Below are 14749 nucleotides of genomic sequence, written 5' to 3'. Positions count from 1 at the left end.
GTGTTGCATTGGTTTTAGGTGTACAACATAATGATCCAGCAAGTCTGTATTGTGCTATGCTCACCACAAATGTAGCTATGATCTCTCATGGTGCTGTTACATTGATATATTGCCTTTGTTGTACCTTTTACCCTCATGACTTACCCATTCCATAACTGGAAGCCTCTGTCTCCCACTCTCCTTCACCCGTTTTGCCTATATGATCCTTTGTATTTTTATGGTATCAGTTGTAATGTCTCTCCATTTATAATTTTTGAGTCTTTTCTCTTTTTTCTTGATGAGTCTAGTTAAAGGTTTGTCTACTTATCTTTTCAAAAGAACCAGCTCTTAGTTTCATTGATCCTTTCTATTATCTTTTTAGTCTTATTTCATTCATTTCCCTTCTGATTTTTGTTATATCCTTTCTTCCAGTAAATTTGGGCTTAGTTTATCTTTTTCTAGTTCCTTCAAGTATAAGGTTAGGCTTTTTATGTGAGATCTTTCTTGTTTCTTAAGGTAGGCATTTATTACTATGATCTTCCCTCTCAGAATTGTTTCTGCTGCATCCCACAAGTTTTGGCATGTTGTATTTCCATTTTCATTTGCCTCACTCAAGATATTTATTGATTTTTTTCCCTTTTAATTCTTCTTTGACCCATTTGTTCTGTAGTATGTTTTATATCTCACATATTTGTATATTTTTCCATTTTTTTCTTGTTCATTTCTTTTTTTTTTTTTTTTTAAGATTTTACTTATTTGTCAGAGCACAAACAGGGGAAGCAGCAGGCAGAGGGAGAAGCAGGCTCCCTGCTGAGCAAGTAGCCTGATGCTGGGTTCAATCCCACGACCCCAGGATCATGACCTGAGCTGAAGGCAGATGCTTAACCGACTGAGTCACCAGATGTCCCTCTTGTAGTTCACCTCTAATATCATACTCTCTTGATGAGAAAAGTTGCTTGATGTCATCTGAATCTTCTTAAATTTACTGAGACTTATTTTGTGCCTAGTGTATAATCTGTCCTGGAGAATGTTCCCTGAGCCTTTGAAAAGAATGTATATTTTGCTACTATCCAGTGGAATGAATGTTCTATATAAGTCTCTGGGATCTGTCTGGTTTAACATAGTATTTAAGTCCATTGTTTCCCTTTTGTCTATCTGGATGGTCTGTACATTGTTAAATGTAGATATTGATGTTCCCTACTTTTATTGTATCACTGTGTTAAGTACATAGCAGTGCATCCCACACTGTTGATCTGCTTTGTCTCTGGGGGAAGGAGCATTTTCATGTTTTTACTTCCTTCTTGTTAAATTTTATACCTAGAGTTACACATTCCTCTATTAGTGTTTTGTTTTGTCTTGTTTTATTAAAGAAAATAACCGGGAAAGGTATTTTTTCAGAGAAGGAAGAGAGCCTTAGCCATCGCAACAAGATAAACTCTGGTAGTCCCAGTTTTCTGACCTGGGTACAACAGTGAAGTTCTGGAGTTAATAAGATCTCAAAGTACACATAGTGCAGCCTTCTTTTCTTGATCTCTTTCTAGATTCTTATTCCCCCTGGTTTCCCCAGAATTAGAAACCTACTATTTAATCAGATTGAGCTGCTACGTCTGTCTGTTCAGCAGTATTTTATGGTAATGAATGAGCTTCTGCACTCCAGTTGTATTTTTGTGAAGGTTACATTATTTTTAATGGTGCAGGTCAGTAGGAATGTGGATGTTGAAGGGTAAAAAGTCAGAGGTAAGACAGGTGGTAATCAAGCCTTGGGAATGGTCACATGACCCACATAGGTTTAGTCACCAGACTTTTTATGAAAGACCTGATTTCCAAAAAAAAAGTAAATAATGGTAGGTGGAAGGTTGGGAAGATCAGCAGAATATTCTAGAGAATACCAAGATAAATTTGTCCTAGTGATTTTTTTTAAAAGATTTTATTTATTTATTTGTCAGCACGCGCATAAGCAGGCAGAGCGGCAGGCAGAGGCAGAGAAGCAGGCTCCCTTCTGAGCAAGGAGCCTGATGTGGGACTCGATCCCAGGACCCCAGGGTCATGACCTGAGCCGAAGGCAATGGCTTAACCCACTGAGCCACTCAGGCGTCCCCCTAAAATTTTTTGAAGACCTAATGTTGCAGTTGTTTGCTGACCAGATGGGGTAAACAGAGCTGAACATTCAAGTCAGAGACACGCCCCCACCCCAGTCATTACATTATGTTTGGAAGTCTGTTGTGATTGTGTCATTCTAGCAGATAGAATTTAAAACCTGTTCTATAAAATGCATTATAGCCTTCTAGAACCGAGTCCACAAAGTGTAGTAGATACGAGTGCTCAGGAAACCTCAGTGTTGTTCAAAAACAGTCTGAAATTTCTTTTGGAAAATCAGCACAAAAATGGCATATCACTGATCATTAGCTCACTGTGAAGATCTTTGTTTTTTGTGTCCACATCACCTTTCTATCCCATTTCCTAATTCTGTCTAAGGCAGATTTATTACTACTTATCATCTAATGCTCACCAGATTGTGGGCTTCTCGAAGTCGAGGAGAATGTTTGGGTAGTCTTTGTGTTTCCTTCCATGCCGGGAACAATATACTCCATATTGTTAGGTGCTCTGGAAAGATTTGTGAAATTGAATGGATAGTAATTAAATTCCATGGGCTATTGTTTTCTATTACTTCCTTCCCAGGAACAGGTTAGGTAAATATGGCAGCAGGTAAGTTTGCCAAGTCTATGGGACATCACTGTTTCCATTTTCTTGTGAAATAGGAACTGTCCAAGATCACCATGCCGGTTATATTTAATGAGCCTCTGAGCTTCCTGCAGCGACTCACTGAATATATGGAGCACACATACCTCATCCACAAGGCCAGTTCATTCTCCGATTCTGTGGAAAGGATGCAGGTATGTATCAAACACACACTGAAAGGGCGTGAGATAAGAGACTTCTCTGCTACCTCCACCCCCAAAAACACAAACAGAATTTGTGTTCAATCCACTGGGAGTTTGGGAAATGTGCTTCCCAGAGAGTGTTTGGAGTGTTCTCTGTATTCCCTCCCCTGCCATCCTCCAGCCAGAGTGCCACCACGGTGGAGAGACCAGTGACAATTGCAAGAGAAGCAGAAGGTGGTCCATAACCAAATCTGGATGTTAGTGAGCTGAGTCTCCATTTTAGAAAATAGTATGGTGTTGGGGGAAATAGCTTAATTTTTCTTTTTTCAGATTTTCTTAGACTGTTTTCCAAAAAGGAACAAACACACACACACACACACACACACACACACACACACACAAATACATATATGTGCTTATGTATGTAAGAAATATACAAACTGTCACAGGTTAAATAAACGACAACAAGGAATTGCACTTCTTAATTTTGTTTTTGGTACAAGATGCTTCCGTGGTGTGTGTGGATGGGTCAGGTACATGCGGAACAGAATAGACAGACACACTGTTCTCCTTCGGGCAAAGCCATGGCATTCTAAAGGGAATCTTTCTGTTCTTTCATTTCTATCAGTCGGCTTTTCCCAGCCTTATGAGACTTGATACCAGTGTTCAGTTATGTCTCATTTTCCCTATCCTAAAAATGTTATACTTTTTAGAAATTTTAAGAGAATTAAAAGTGATTTGGGGTTTGAGGGTTTTTTAAAAGTTCTTGAGAGGGGCGCCTGGGTGGCTCAGTGGGTTAAGCCGCTGCCTTCGGCTCGGGTCATGATCTCAGGGTCCTGGGATCAAGCCCCGCATCGGGCTCTCTGCTCAGCAGGGAGCCTGCTTCCTCCTCTCTCTCTGCCTGCCTCTCTGCCTGCTTGTGATCTCTCTCTGTCAAATAAATAAATAAAATCTTTAAAAAAAAATAAATAAAAAAAATAAAAGTTCTTGAGAGAATTTGTAGCACTCTTAGGGTGTTATAAAAACCATATGGCTCAGAATGACTAGAGCAAGAGACTCGGTAATTTTCGTTTTGAATGCCCACACTGGCATATTAAGTTGCTAGAGCTGTATTAAAAATCCAAACAACTAAGCTCCTCAAAATAATTTTGTAAATTACACTCTTCAGCAAAATTTCCGGTCCTAAAAGAATGGGGAGCAAGCTAGGCTATTTATAACTTCTAATGCTCTGTTCCACAGTGTGTAGCTGCATTTGCTGTGTCTGCTGTTGCGTCTCAGTGGGAACGCACTGGAAAGCCTTTCAACCCACTTCTGGGAGAGACCTATGAATTAGTTCGGTAAAGATCTTTTACTTTTTGAGATGGGTTTTGTATGATTTATATAGCTTTTGAGATGAACAGGGAAAAAATGTATATATTTTTAACATTACCAACATTTTGCATTACTGGAGCAAGTTAACAGTTTTGATGTTTGTTCTGTTTTATAGACTATGTAAAAAATGTGGACACATATATGAAATGCACCATTACAACAAGGATTTCGGGATTTCTGGTCATGTGGGATTAGGGATTCTTTTCTCCTTTTGTAGATCATAAAATATGATTGGAGTTTTTTAAATACCCATTTAATATATATTAACAAATTTATACTGTTGGCATAAAGGCAGTGAATGCATCTACAGGTAGAATTCTCTGTGCCTGCTGTATGCCTACTGTAGCCTGCTTCTTTACCCACAATTAGGAAATCCATTTGGCCTTAGTTTTGCTGAATCCTTTTCATCTCTGCATAAGTCTTGATATCATTTGTATTGTAGCTGTTTGAAAGGGCAGGGACATGTTAGATTCCCCTTTCTTAATATCAATGGAATAAGTTTTAAATTTGCATGGCTAATATTGTCAATTCTTGCAGGTTGCCCAAATTCATGTGCCTATTCTTTGATATGTTCAAGTAGCTAGAACCTGTTTAAAACTGTAATACCACCTTTTGACTGAATTGACAGTAATGTGCACATTGCATGGCAAGAGTTAATTATAATGCTGCTGCTTCTTTTTATTTATTTTTTTTTATCTTAAGAGATGACCTTGGTTTCAGACTCATCTCCGAGCAAGTCAGCCATCACCCACCCATTAGTGCATTTCACGCTGAAGGATTAAACAATGATTTCATCTTTCATGGCTCAATCTACCCCAAACTGAAGTTCTGGGGCAAGAGTGTGGAAGCAGAACCCAAAGGAACCATCACTTTGGAGCTTCTTGAGTGAGTTGAAATCTAGCCATTAAACTCTTTTCATGTATGCCTACTCATAAGTATATATACCTGCACACAGACTTAACAGTGTTGTTCTAAAGCTGGAGAAAAACAGCTTTTATACAGCATAAACTATCCACCTTTCTGTAAAAGAATTAGGAAGCACTGCAGTAGCCATTGTTTATCAATTTAGGAATGTATGAAAAATTGAGCATGATGTTTGACTATGGTAGTTGTGTTTATTTTAAGTGAGAATGGAGTCAGTTACTCCATGATAGGTCTTTTTTTTTTTTTTTTTTTTAAAGATTTTATTTATTTATTTGACAGAGAGAAATCACAAGTAAGCAGAGAGGCAGGCAGAGAGAGAGGAGGAAGCAGGCTCCCTGCTGAGCAGAAAGCCCGATGTGGGGCTCGAACCCAGGACCTGGGATCATGACCTGAGCCGAAGGCAGCGGCTTAACCCACTGAGCCACCCAGGCGCCCCTCCATGATAGGTCTTAAGAGACACTTTCCTTAGATCAGGGCAGTGTTTTCTTTTACGTCTTTCAAAATGAATTCACTTTGAGAACTATTGAAATAATATTTGACATTAGGTAAATTTGAAAGTCCTCCTCTTTTGCAGTAGAAAAAAAAAGATTAGCATGGAATATCTTTTCATTTATTTATGTCTTCTTCAATTTCTTTCACTAATATCTTATAGTTTTCAGTGTACAGGTCTTTCACTTCCTCAGCTAAATTTATTCCTAGGTATTTTATTCTTTTTGATGCAGTTATAAATGGGATTGTTTTCTTAATTCCATGCTCATGGATTATAAGAGTTAATCCTATTGGTATATCTACAGGATATACCAATAGTTTCAGTGTAATTCCTATCAAAATTCCAATGATGTTTTTCACAGAACAAACAATTTTAAAATTTGTATGGAACCACAAAAGATACTAAAAAGCCAAAGCAATCTTGAGAATGAATGCTGGAGGCATTACACTTCTTGATTTCAAACTATACCACAAAGCTATGGTAACGAAAACAGTATGGTATAGGCATAAAAAACAAACACATAAGATGGATGGAGCAGAACAGAAATCCCAGAAACAAACCCATGCCTATATGGCCAGTTTATGGAAAAGGAGGAAAGGACAGTCTCTTCTAATAGTGCTGGACAGCTAGCCACATGCAAAAGAATGAAACTGGACCACTGTCTCACACCACACACAAGTTAGCTCAAAATGGATTAAAGATTTGAATGTAGGACTATAAATTTCCTAGAAGAAAATATAGGTGATGAGGTCCTTAACATAGGTGTTGGTGAGGATTTTTTAAGTCTAACACCAGAAGACAAAGCAAAACAGCATTGGGGAAAGAAAAGGAAAAAAAGAAAAGGAAAAAGGAAAGAAGCGTCAAACCAGAAAGCTTCTGCACAGCAAAGGAAACCCATCGACAAAATGAAAACAACCTACAGAATGGGAGAAAAATTTTGCAAATCTGTATCTGATAAGGGGCTAACATCCAAAATATACAAAGAACTCCTCCAACTCAATGGCAGAAAAGCTAACAGTCCAATTTAAAATGGGCAGAAGATCTGAATAGACATTGTTCCAAAGAAGACATAAACAGTTTTCCATCAGGTACATAAAAAAGTGCTCAGCATCATTAATCCTCAGGGAAATGCAAATCAAAACCATGAGATACCACCTTACCCTATCAGAATGACTGTTATCAAAAAGCCTAGAAATAACAAGTATTGGTGAGGAGAAAAGGGAACATTCTTGGCACTGTTGGTGGAATGCAAACTGATGCAGCCTCTGTGGAAAACAGTGTGTGGAGGTTCCTCAGGGAATTAAAAACAGAACTGCCACACTATCCAGCAATTCTGTTTCTGGATATTTACCCAAAAAAAATGGAAACGCTAACTTGAATAGACATATACCACCCCTCCATGTTCCCTGCAGCATTATTTACGATAGCTAGCATTTGGAAACGGCCTAAGTGTCCATCCATGGATGAATAAAGAACATGTGGTGTATATATGCAATGGAGTATTATTCAGCCATAAAGACAAATGTCTTGCCATTTGCCACAATATGGATGGACTTTGAGGGACATTATGCTAAGTGAAATAAAAGAAAAATACCATATTTCTCTTTCAAATAAGACATATCTTATATGTCTTATTCAAATAAGACATATTTCCACATGTCTTACATGTGGAAATAAGTAAATAATAAAAAGTAAAAATTAAAAAACAAAACAACCTCATAGATAAATTGATGGTTACCAGGGGTAGGAAGGAGGAGATGGAAGAAATGAGTGAATTGTTGTTTTTTATTTAAGTAAATTGAATTAAATTTTTAAAGAAAAAAATTAGATTTAAATTCAAAGGCAGGTCCTATTCTAGTTAAAAATGGAGTGAGCACCGTGTAGTCCTGTGGATTACAGCCATCCAGAAGACAGAGAGCACCTATCTGAGGACTCTGAAGAGGAAAGAATGACAGATTGATTGGGGAGAGATACTGACATTTGCATCAAAGACTTTAAAGCAGCTCTTAAAACTGTGCTTCAGGGGACGCCTGGGTGGCTCAGTTGGTTAAGCACCTGCCTTCGGCTCAGGTCATGATCCCAGCGTCCTGGGATCGAGTCCCACATCGGGCTCCTTGCTTGGCGGGGAGCCTGCTTCTCCCTCTGCCTCTGCCTGCCATTCTGTCTGCCTGTGCTCGCTCTCTCTCCCTCTCTCTCTGACAAATAAATAAAATTAAAAAAAATAAAAAAAAAAAAAAAAACTGTGCTTCAGGAGCTGCTCCATGAAGATGAACACTCTTAAAATGAATAGAAAGACATTCCAGCAAAGAAATTGAAGTATTTTTGGAAACCTTAATACTGAAAATTACAGTAACGGACAAAAACCGGGATAGGCTCAGTAGGAGAGTGAAGATTGATATAGTACGTTCAGGCTCTGTTTGCTGAACACTACACAAAACTGATGAAAACAAAGAACAGTTGAGTAATGGAAGGCAGGCCGTGTTTCAGTATTTTTGAAGCCTTAATATAGTTAAGATGTCAGTTCTCCCCTAACTGATCTTAAGTGACCTATATTAACACAATCCAGATAAAAAGTTCCAGGATGATTTATAATATAGAGAAGTTGATTCTAACATTTACATAGAAAGGCAAATGAAATAGAACAGTCAGAACAATTTTGAAAAGGAAGAACAGAACTGATGGACTCCCACTTCCCGTTTCTAAGACTTAACTCTAAAAACCAAGAGATCAAGAAAGTGTGGTAATGGCAAAAGGATAGACACATACATCGCTGGAACAGAGGAAGAGAGTCCAAAAATTACTCTGTAGAAGTACGGTCACTTGATTTGTAACAGAGGTGCAAACACAATTCAGGGAAGGAGAGTCCTTCCTACAAATAGTATGGGAACAATTGGACAAGGACATCTTAAAAATGAACCTTAATTTCTGTCTCACACCTTATACAAAAATGAACTCAAAGTCGTAGACTAAAATCAAATGTACAGCTGTGTAAAGCTTTTGGAAGAAAACATAGCAAATTTTTCTGGTTTTGGATTAGACAGTGGCATCTTATAGATACATACCAAAACACAATCCAGAAAAGACAAATTTGATAAATTAGATTTTATCAAAATGAAAAACTTTTGCTCTGTGAAAGACACTCTTCAGAGAATGAAGAAGGAAGCTGTAGGTGGGTAAACATTACTTGCAAATCATATATCCAACAAGGACTTGTAGCCAGAATATATAAAAAATTCTCAAAATTTAGCAATTAAAAAATGGAACAATTCAATAAGAAATTGGGCAAATGATGCAGATACTTCACCAAAAGATAGAGAGAGATGGCAAATAAACACATGAGATGATCTCAATAGCATTAGTCATTAGAGAAATGCAAAATTATAATCACAGCGAGATACCACTACACACCTATTAGAATGGCTAAAATCAAAATAATTTGTAAAACTGATAATACCAACTGCTGACCAGGATGCACCATAACTAGAAATATTGTAGGTGGGAATATAAAATAGTAGAGTCACTCTGGAGAGCAGTATGGCAGTTTCTTACAAGGTTAACTGTAGGTTTACCATACAACTCAGCAGTCCCCACTTAGGTGTTTATCTAGAGGAATGAACATTTACATTGTCACAAACACTTGTCCACAGATGTTTATAGCAATAGTATTTAAAATCACCCAAAAGTGGAGGTTCCTCAAAAAATTAAAAATAAAACCACTGTATGATCCAGAAATTGCACTACTGGGTATTTACCCAAAGAATAGAAAAATACTAATTCAAAAGAGTGTCTGAGCTTTCACTGAGTCCTAATCACTGATCACAGATCACCATGGCATATATAGTAATAATGAAAACTTTGATGTACTGTAAGGATTACCACAGTGAGATACAGAGACACGAAGTGAGCGAATGCTGTGGGAAAAATAGTGCCAGTAGACTTGCTGGATGCAGGGCTGCCACAGACCCTCAGTTTGTATTTAAAAAAAAAAAAAAAAAAAAAAAGGCAGTATCTGCAAAATACAATTACACCAGATAGACTGGTATCTACATAGTTCATTGGTAATTTGGTGAAAGTGTAGGCTTTTCTCTTAAGCTTCTGATCCTTTTAAGAAATAACAAGAAAAGTCAGACAATAGCCTATTTTATTGTGAGTTAGCATCAGTAGGGGTTTTGAAGTCTTAGAGCTTAGGTATGTGCAGCCTTCTGATTTGTTATCCTGAGCAATGGCATTTGAGACAAATGCACTTTTAAAACAAAATAACATTTCTCTCTCTCTCTTTTTTTTTCCCCCTGGGTTTTTGGTTTTTGTTTTCCAGACATGGGGAAGCATACACATGGACAAATCCTACATGCTGTGTGCATAACATCATTGTGGGTAAACTCTGGATTGAGCAGTATGGCAATGTGGAAATCACAAACCACAAGTAAGATGCGTTAGGGTTCTTATCTATCCCTTCAACTGTCACCAACCCATGCCAGTGGACTTCATTTTTTTTTTTTAAAGCCCTAGTAAAGCTCTATGATAATTTAAGAACCAGGCAGTGGGGCTTTTGGGCAAATAGAAGCTCATTGGTGTAATGAGTGGAGTTCACTAAAGTTTCTGATTAGGGAAGACTGGGTGAACTCTGGAGTTTTCACAGATGAAACTATAATTTCATCCTCAGCTCATTGTGTTTATAATACTTGGTTTGTATTATTCACAGAGGGGCATGAGTTGGGAAGACCATGAAAGTTAAAAAGAGCTGGGTTCAAATCCTACTTTGTGCCCTTAGTCAGGCGTCTTACTCATCTTGGGCTGCACTAACGATCACGACGGACTGGGCGGCTTAAACAGTAGAAATTTCTTTCTCCCCGTTCTGGAGGCTAAGTAGTCCAGGGTCAGGGTGCTGGCAGCCTTGAGGTCAGGTGGAGGCTGTCTCCCTCGTTTGCAGCAGCCATCGCTTCATCTCCTCACATGGCGGCCACAGAGCTCACGTCTCGTGTCTCAGTAGAAGCACGGTAGTCTCACTTACAAGGACTCCATCCTCGTGACTGAATTACCTCCAGGTACCATCGCGTTGAGAGTGAGGGCTTCAGCACACGGATCTGTTCCGCAGCAGCATTGCTTCCCTTGTCTCTTGCTCTTCACGAGCCTTGCTCACCTTTTCTTGATGGTGAGTCCAGCAGTAACGGAGGATCAGTCACGATAACCTCTGTGTGGGGCCTGGAGTGTAGAGTAGCTGCTCTAGAAAGGTCACCTTCCGCATGCTTCTCTGCCGCTGCTTCCGTGGTGAATGATCAGCTGAGCTTAGTATCTTCTTCACAGGACTGGAGACAAGTGTGTGTTGAATTTTAAGCCATGCGGCCTTTTTGGTAAGGAGTTACACAAAGTCGAAGGCTACATTCAAGATAAAAGGTAAAGTTTCCATTTTAAACGTTGAGTAGTTAGTGTAGGTGTCCTCTGCTAAATAAAATGTCAGTATTAAAATCTGCCATAACCTAAGAAACAAGCATTTCAGTGAGTTGGAAATTTTTTCTTCTATGGAAATGTGTTTCTTTAAAGAATCTGATTCATAAGCATCTTCATAGTAAGATTCAATTACAGCGAAACACTGGTTTAATTGTTGGCTGAATGTCAATTTCTCTTGACAGCAAAAAGAAGCTCTGTGCCCTCTATGGGAAGTGGACCGAATGTTTATACAGTGTTGACCCGGCCACTTTTGATGCCTACAAAAAAAATGATAAGAAAAATACTGAAGAGAAGAAAAACAGCAAACAGGTGAACACCCTGTTAAGGCAGTGTGGAAGGAATCACTGGGCTCTTGAATTTGTACTAATCCTTTTAGAGGTGGCCTGTTACGGGTCATAATTTGAACTTTTTCTTTTTTAACTTGTTGCTAATGCACATAACTTTTCTGCCTGCATCATCTTTATTTAATTGAGATATAGTTGCAGTGCAGCCTTGAATCTTTGTAACAAACAGCCCTGGTAGCAAGTGTTTGCCATTACCTTCCACGGAGCCTGGGCGCCTGCCACTTCTGTTGCTGTGCGCAGGGGGTTGGTGATTGGAGTCACATCATGTTGGGAAATGGGTGTTCACCTTGGATAAATGATCTCTTCCTTTGTGTTTACCTGCCTTAGAAGCTGAGATCAGTTGAGTGTTTAAAACTGCCTCCCAAATTGTTTCCTACATTTTCACACGTGTTAGCTGTTTTGTTGCGTGCTCGAGCTCTCTCATGTCTACACCACCGAACTGAAGACCAGCGCACGGCCACCTGCCGCAGGCCCCGGGGAGCCTTGTACTGAGCGCACCGCTGTCCCTCTGCCCTGTGCAGGGGAGGGGGGTTTTGGGGCAGGGGCGCCTGTTGGGACAGGAGGTATCCACGGGCTGGTTACTCCCCAGGAGCTGGCACCGTGGTTAAGAACACAAACTGTCGGAAGGAGTCCTCTCCACCATTGATGGGGGAGAGTCTCAGGTTTCTCACCTTCAATCTGGCACCTTCAGCGCCTTCATTTGTAAAACGGGGACCATAATAGGACATAGTATGTGAAACGAGTTGACTGTTGTAAGGGGCGCAGGGTGCTCTGCTCCGAGTGAACGCTCCTCCGGACCAGCCACCTGGCCTCCCGGCTCCCCTGAGAAACCGGCTTGTCTTTAAAAATAGGCGTATTTATGAGGGGCTTCCTTTGTAAATCAAGTGAACCAGGGTCCTTTCCGAGGCAAAGAAAAGGAGTTTTATTAAACTCCTGCAAACACACTGCTCTGCCCGGTTCCGGTTCCTTCCCCGCATCCCTCTGCATGCAACGCTGCTCTCCCCCCACGCTCCTTGCCCACCTGCTTTCTCTTCCCGGGGCAGGTGCACTGACCCTGCCCTGCAGCAGGAACAGAACAGATGGGCCCTGAGAAGGACACACGCCAGGGTGCTGGGAGCCTGACACGAGCTTTTGGCAGCCGCACCAGCCAGTGCAAGGCCACCCTGGCAATGACAGCCTCACACACACACGTGGTGTCTGCCCCTTACAGAGTTGGTGAAGTCCCAGGAAATGTCCATCTTGTCCTGTCAACCTGGTCAGTCTTTGTAGACAAGTGGCCTTCCCCCTGAGAGAGAGAGAGATGCCTCCCCCTCATTCACTCCTTGTCCAGTCCCCTTGTCTGTGTGCACAGAGCTGCTGTTGGCTCCTGAGGTCCCTGTGTGCATTCGGATGCTGCGGCCAGCTTGTCGCCGTGGCGCTGTCGCCTCTCTGCCGCTGTTCTGTAAACCGTATGTTCACTGAAGCAGCTCACCCAGTGCTTCCACATTCGCCGACCCTGCTGGTTTTGTGTCATTGCTACGTATAGCTCACTGCCCAGTTAATGTTCCACTGAGTTGTTTTGTCTTTAAGGAAAAAAAAAAAAAAAGCTTTAAAAACAAAGACCCTGTAGTAAAGAGCAGTGATGACGGTCATCGCGCCTCAAGTGCGGTGGCCCCAAGGGACGCTGTGCTGGCAGCTGCTGGCCCCTGGTCCCTAGGTGCGAGGCGGCTCGGTGCGCCGTCCGGGGCCGACGGGAAGAGCGAGCGAGGCGGGCGTGCAGCGCGGACGCGGGGGCGGCTGCGCGCCTTGCGGGCCGGTCCTTTCGCAGCTGCTGTAATCGGGGCGGTCTGTCGGCTCTTGTAGGTGAGCACTTCTGAGGAGTCGGACGAGATGCCGATGCCAGATTCTGAAAGCGTGTTTGTGATCCCTGGCAGTGTTCTCCTGTGGCGAATAGCCCCTCGGCCTCCCAATTCTGCCCAGGTGAGACCGCGCTCCGCACTCTGTCCCCAGCCCTCTGTCCCCGCGGCTGTGCCTCTGCGGGCTCCCGTGCGCCTGGTCCCTTGTGCCCGAGAGTCCGTGCCCCGTGCTGGCCGTCCCTGCTGGCGTCTGTCGGAGTGCGACTCTGGGAGGCTTCTTCGGGAATAACTGAGGAGTAAGACTGGCTGTCAGCGGACACGGGGTGATGCAGACACTTGAGGCTTGAGCCCCCCACATCCAGCAAGTCCGGGTTTTAATGATGTCCAAAAAGAATGTTGCTTTTGCTTATAGTTCTACTTCAGGTTGACGGGGATAGAGGATACTTCTCTGTGTGGCCTGCTTTGAGATCTCTCTGAGACGGACACGCGTGGGTGGTGCAGACCTCACTGGGAACATTAGCCGGCTGGTCCGAGAAGGCTGGTGGTTGTCCCCACAAGACGGAGGGAGGTCATTGTCAGGTGCTGCTGCCTCCAGGGCTTCTCGGGGTGCGCTATGCCTTGCTACATGTTAATTCAGACATTTTGCTGCCTTTCAGATGTATAATTTTACTAGCTTTGCAATGGTCTTGAACGAAGTAGACAAGGACATGGAGGGCGTGATTCCAAAGACAGACTGCAGGTTGCGGCCTGACATCAGAGCCATGGAGAACGGAGAGATAGGTAACATGAGCGGTGGTGGTGAAGCCTCCCTTGGGGGGAAAGGAGTTTCATGAGTGTTTGCATCTTGTCGTCTCTCTCTGGGAGATTGTTTTAATTAAAATTCAATCTAAATTCGTAGCTTACATTTAGATTCATTATTTCAGTGATCATCCCTGACAATTTAATATACTCCATATGGCCAGAGACAGATCTTAAATGTCAGAGGGGAATTTGAGAAAAGAATAGCATCATTATCAACTTAAAACTATATACTAATTAGTTCACTGTATTATTTCAGAACTTAAATACTACCTTGTGAGCCTCAAAGAAGAGCATGGCCTTGGTTAATTACGACATTTTTAGCTGGTGTTACATTTCTTCTAATTCAGTGGTTCTCAAAGGGGAAGCCGTTTTTACCCCCAGGGGACATGTGGCCGTGTCTGGAGAGTTTGTCATGGCTGGGGACTGTTGCTGGCATCTAGTGGTTGGAGGCCGGGATGCTGCCAGAGGTCCTCCAGCGCCTGGGACGGCCTCACAGAGAATCAGGTGGCACGAGGTGTGGGAACACTGAGGTCGAGAGTTCCTGTCTCAGTACCTTGGTGCTCCCTTTGACTGATCAGGATCAGTGAGACAATGCGCCAGGATTTTGAAAAACTGTTTGAATTTCTTATGACGGAACATGAAGGAGCTCTGTGAGGTCTCACCAAGGATTAAGAA

At 41.8% G+C, this 14749-nt stretch overlaps 1 protein-coding gene across 2 annotated transcripts in view; it reads left to right on the top strand.

Moving 5' to 3' along the window:
* LOC111142507 (oxysterol binding protein like 1A) overlaps positions 1–14749 on the top strand; it is a 236652-nt gene that overhangs the window by 216238 nt on the left and 5665 nt on the right. For both annotated transcript variants that reach the window (XM_022495736.1, XM_022495737.1), the window contains 8 exons: positions 2739–2873; positions 4101–4198; positions 4935–5117; positions 9962–10069; positions 10951–11040; positions 11277–11403; positions 13281–13397; positions 13930–14053. In XM_022495736.1, coding sequence (XP_022351444.1) covers positions 2739–2873; positions 4101–4198; positions 4935–5117; positions 9962–10069; positions 10951–11040; positions 11277–11403; positions 13281–13397; positions 13930–14053 — 982 coding nt within the window. The remainder of the gene's footprint in view (positions 1–2738; positions 2874–4100; positions 4199–4934; positions 5118–9961; positions 10070–10950; positions 11041–11276; positions 11404–13280; positions 13398–13929; positions 14054–14749) is intronic.

This window comes from Enhydra lutris, unplaced genomic scaffold (genome assembly GCF_002288905.1).
Source record: "Enhydra lutris kenyoni isolate GAN:26980312 unplaced genomic scaffold, ASM228890v2 scaffoldscaffold8, whole genome shotgun sequence".
NCBI lineage: Eukaryota > Metazoa > Chordata > Mammalia > Carnivora > Mustelidae > Enhydra > Enhydra lutris.
The sequence above is the reverse complement of the archived record's forward strand: the minus strand, read 5'-3'. Positions and strand labels throughout refer to the sequence as shown.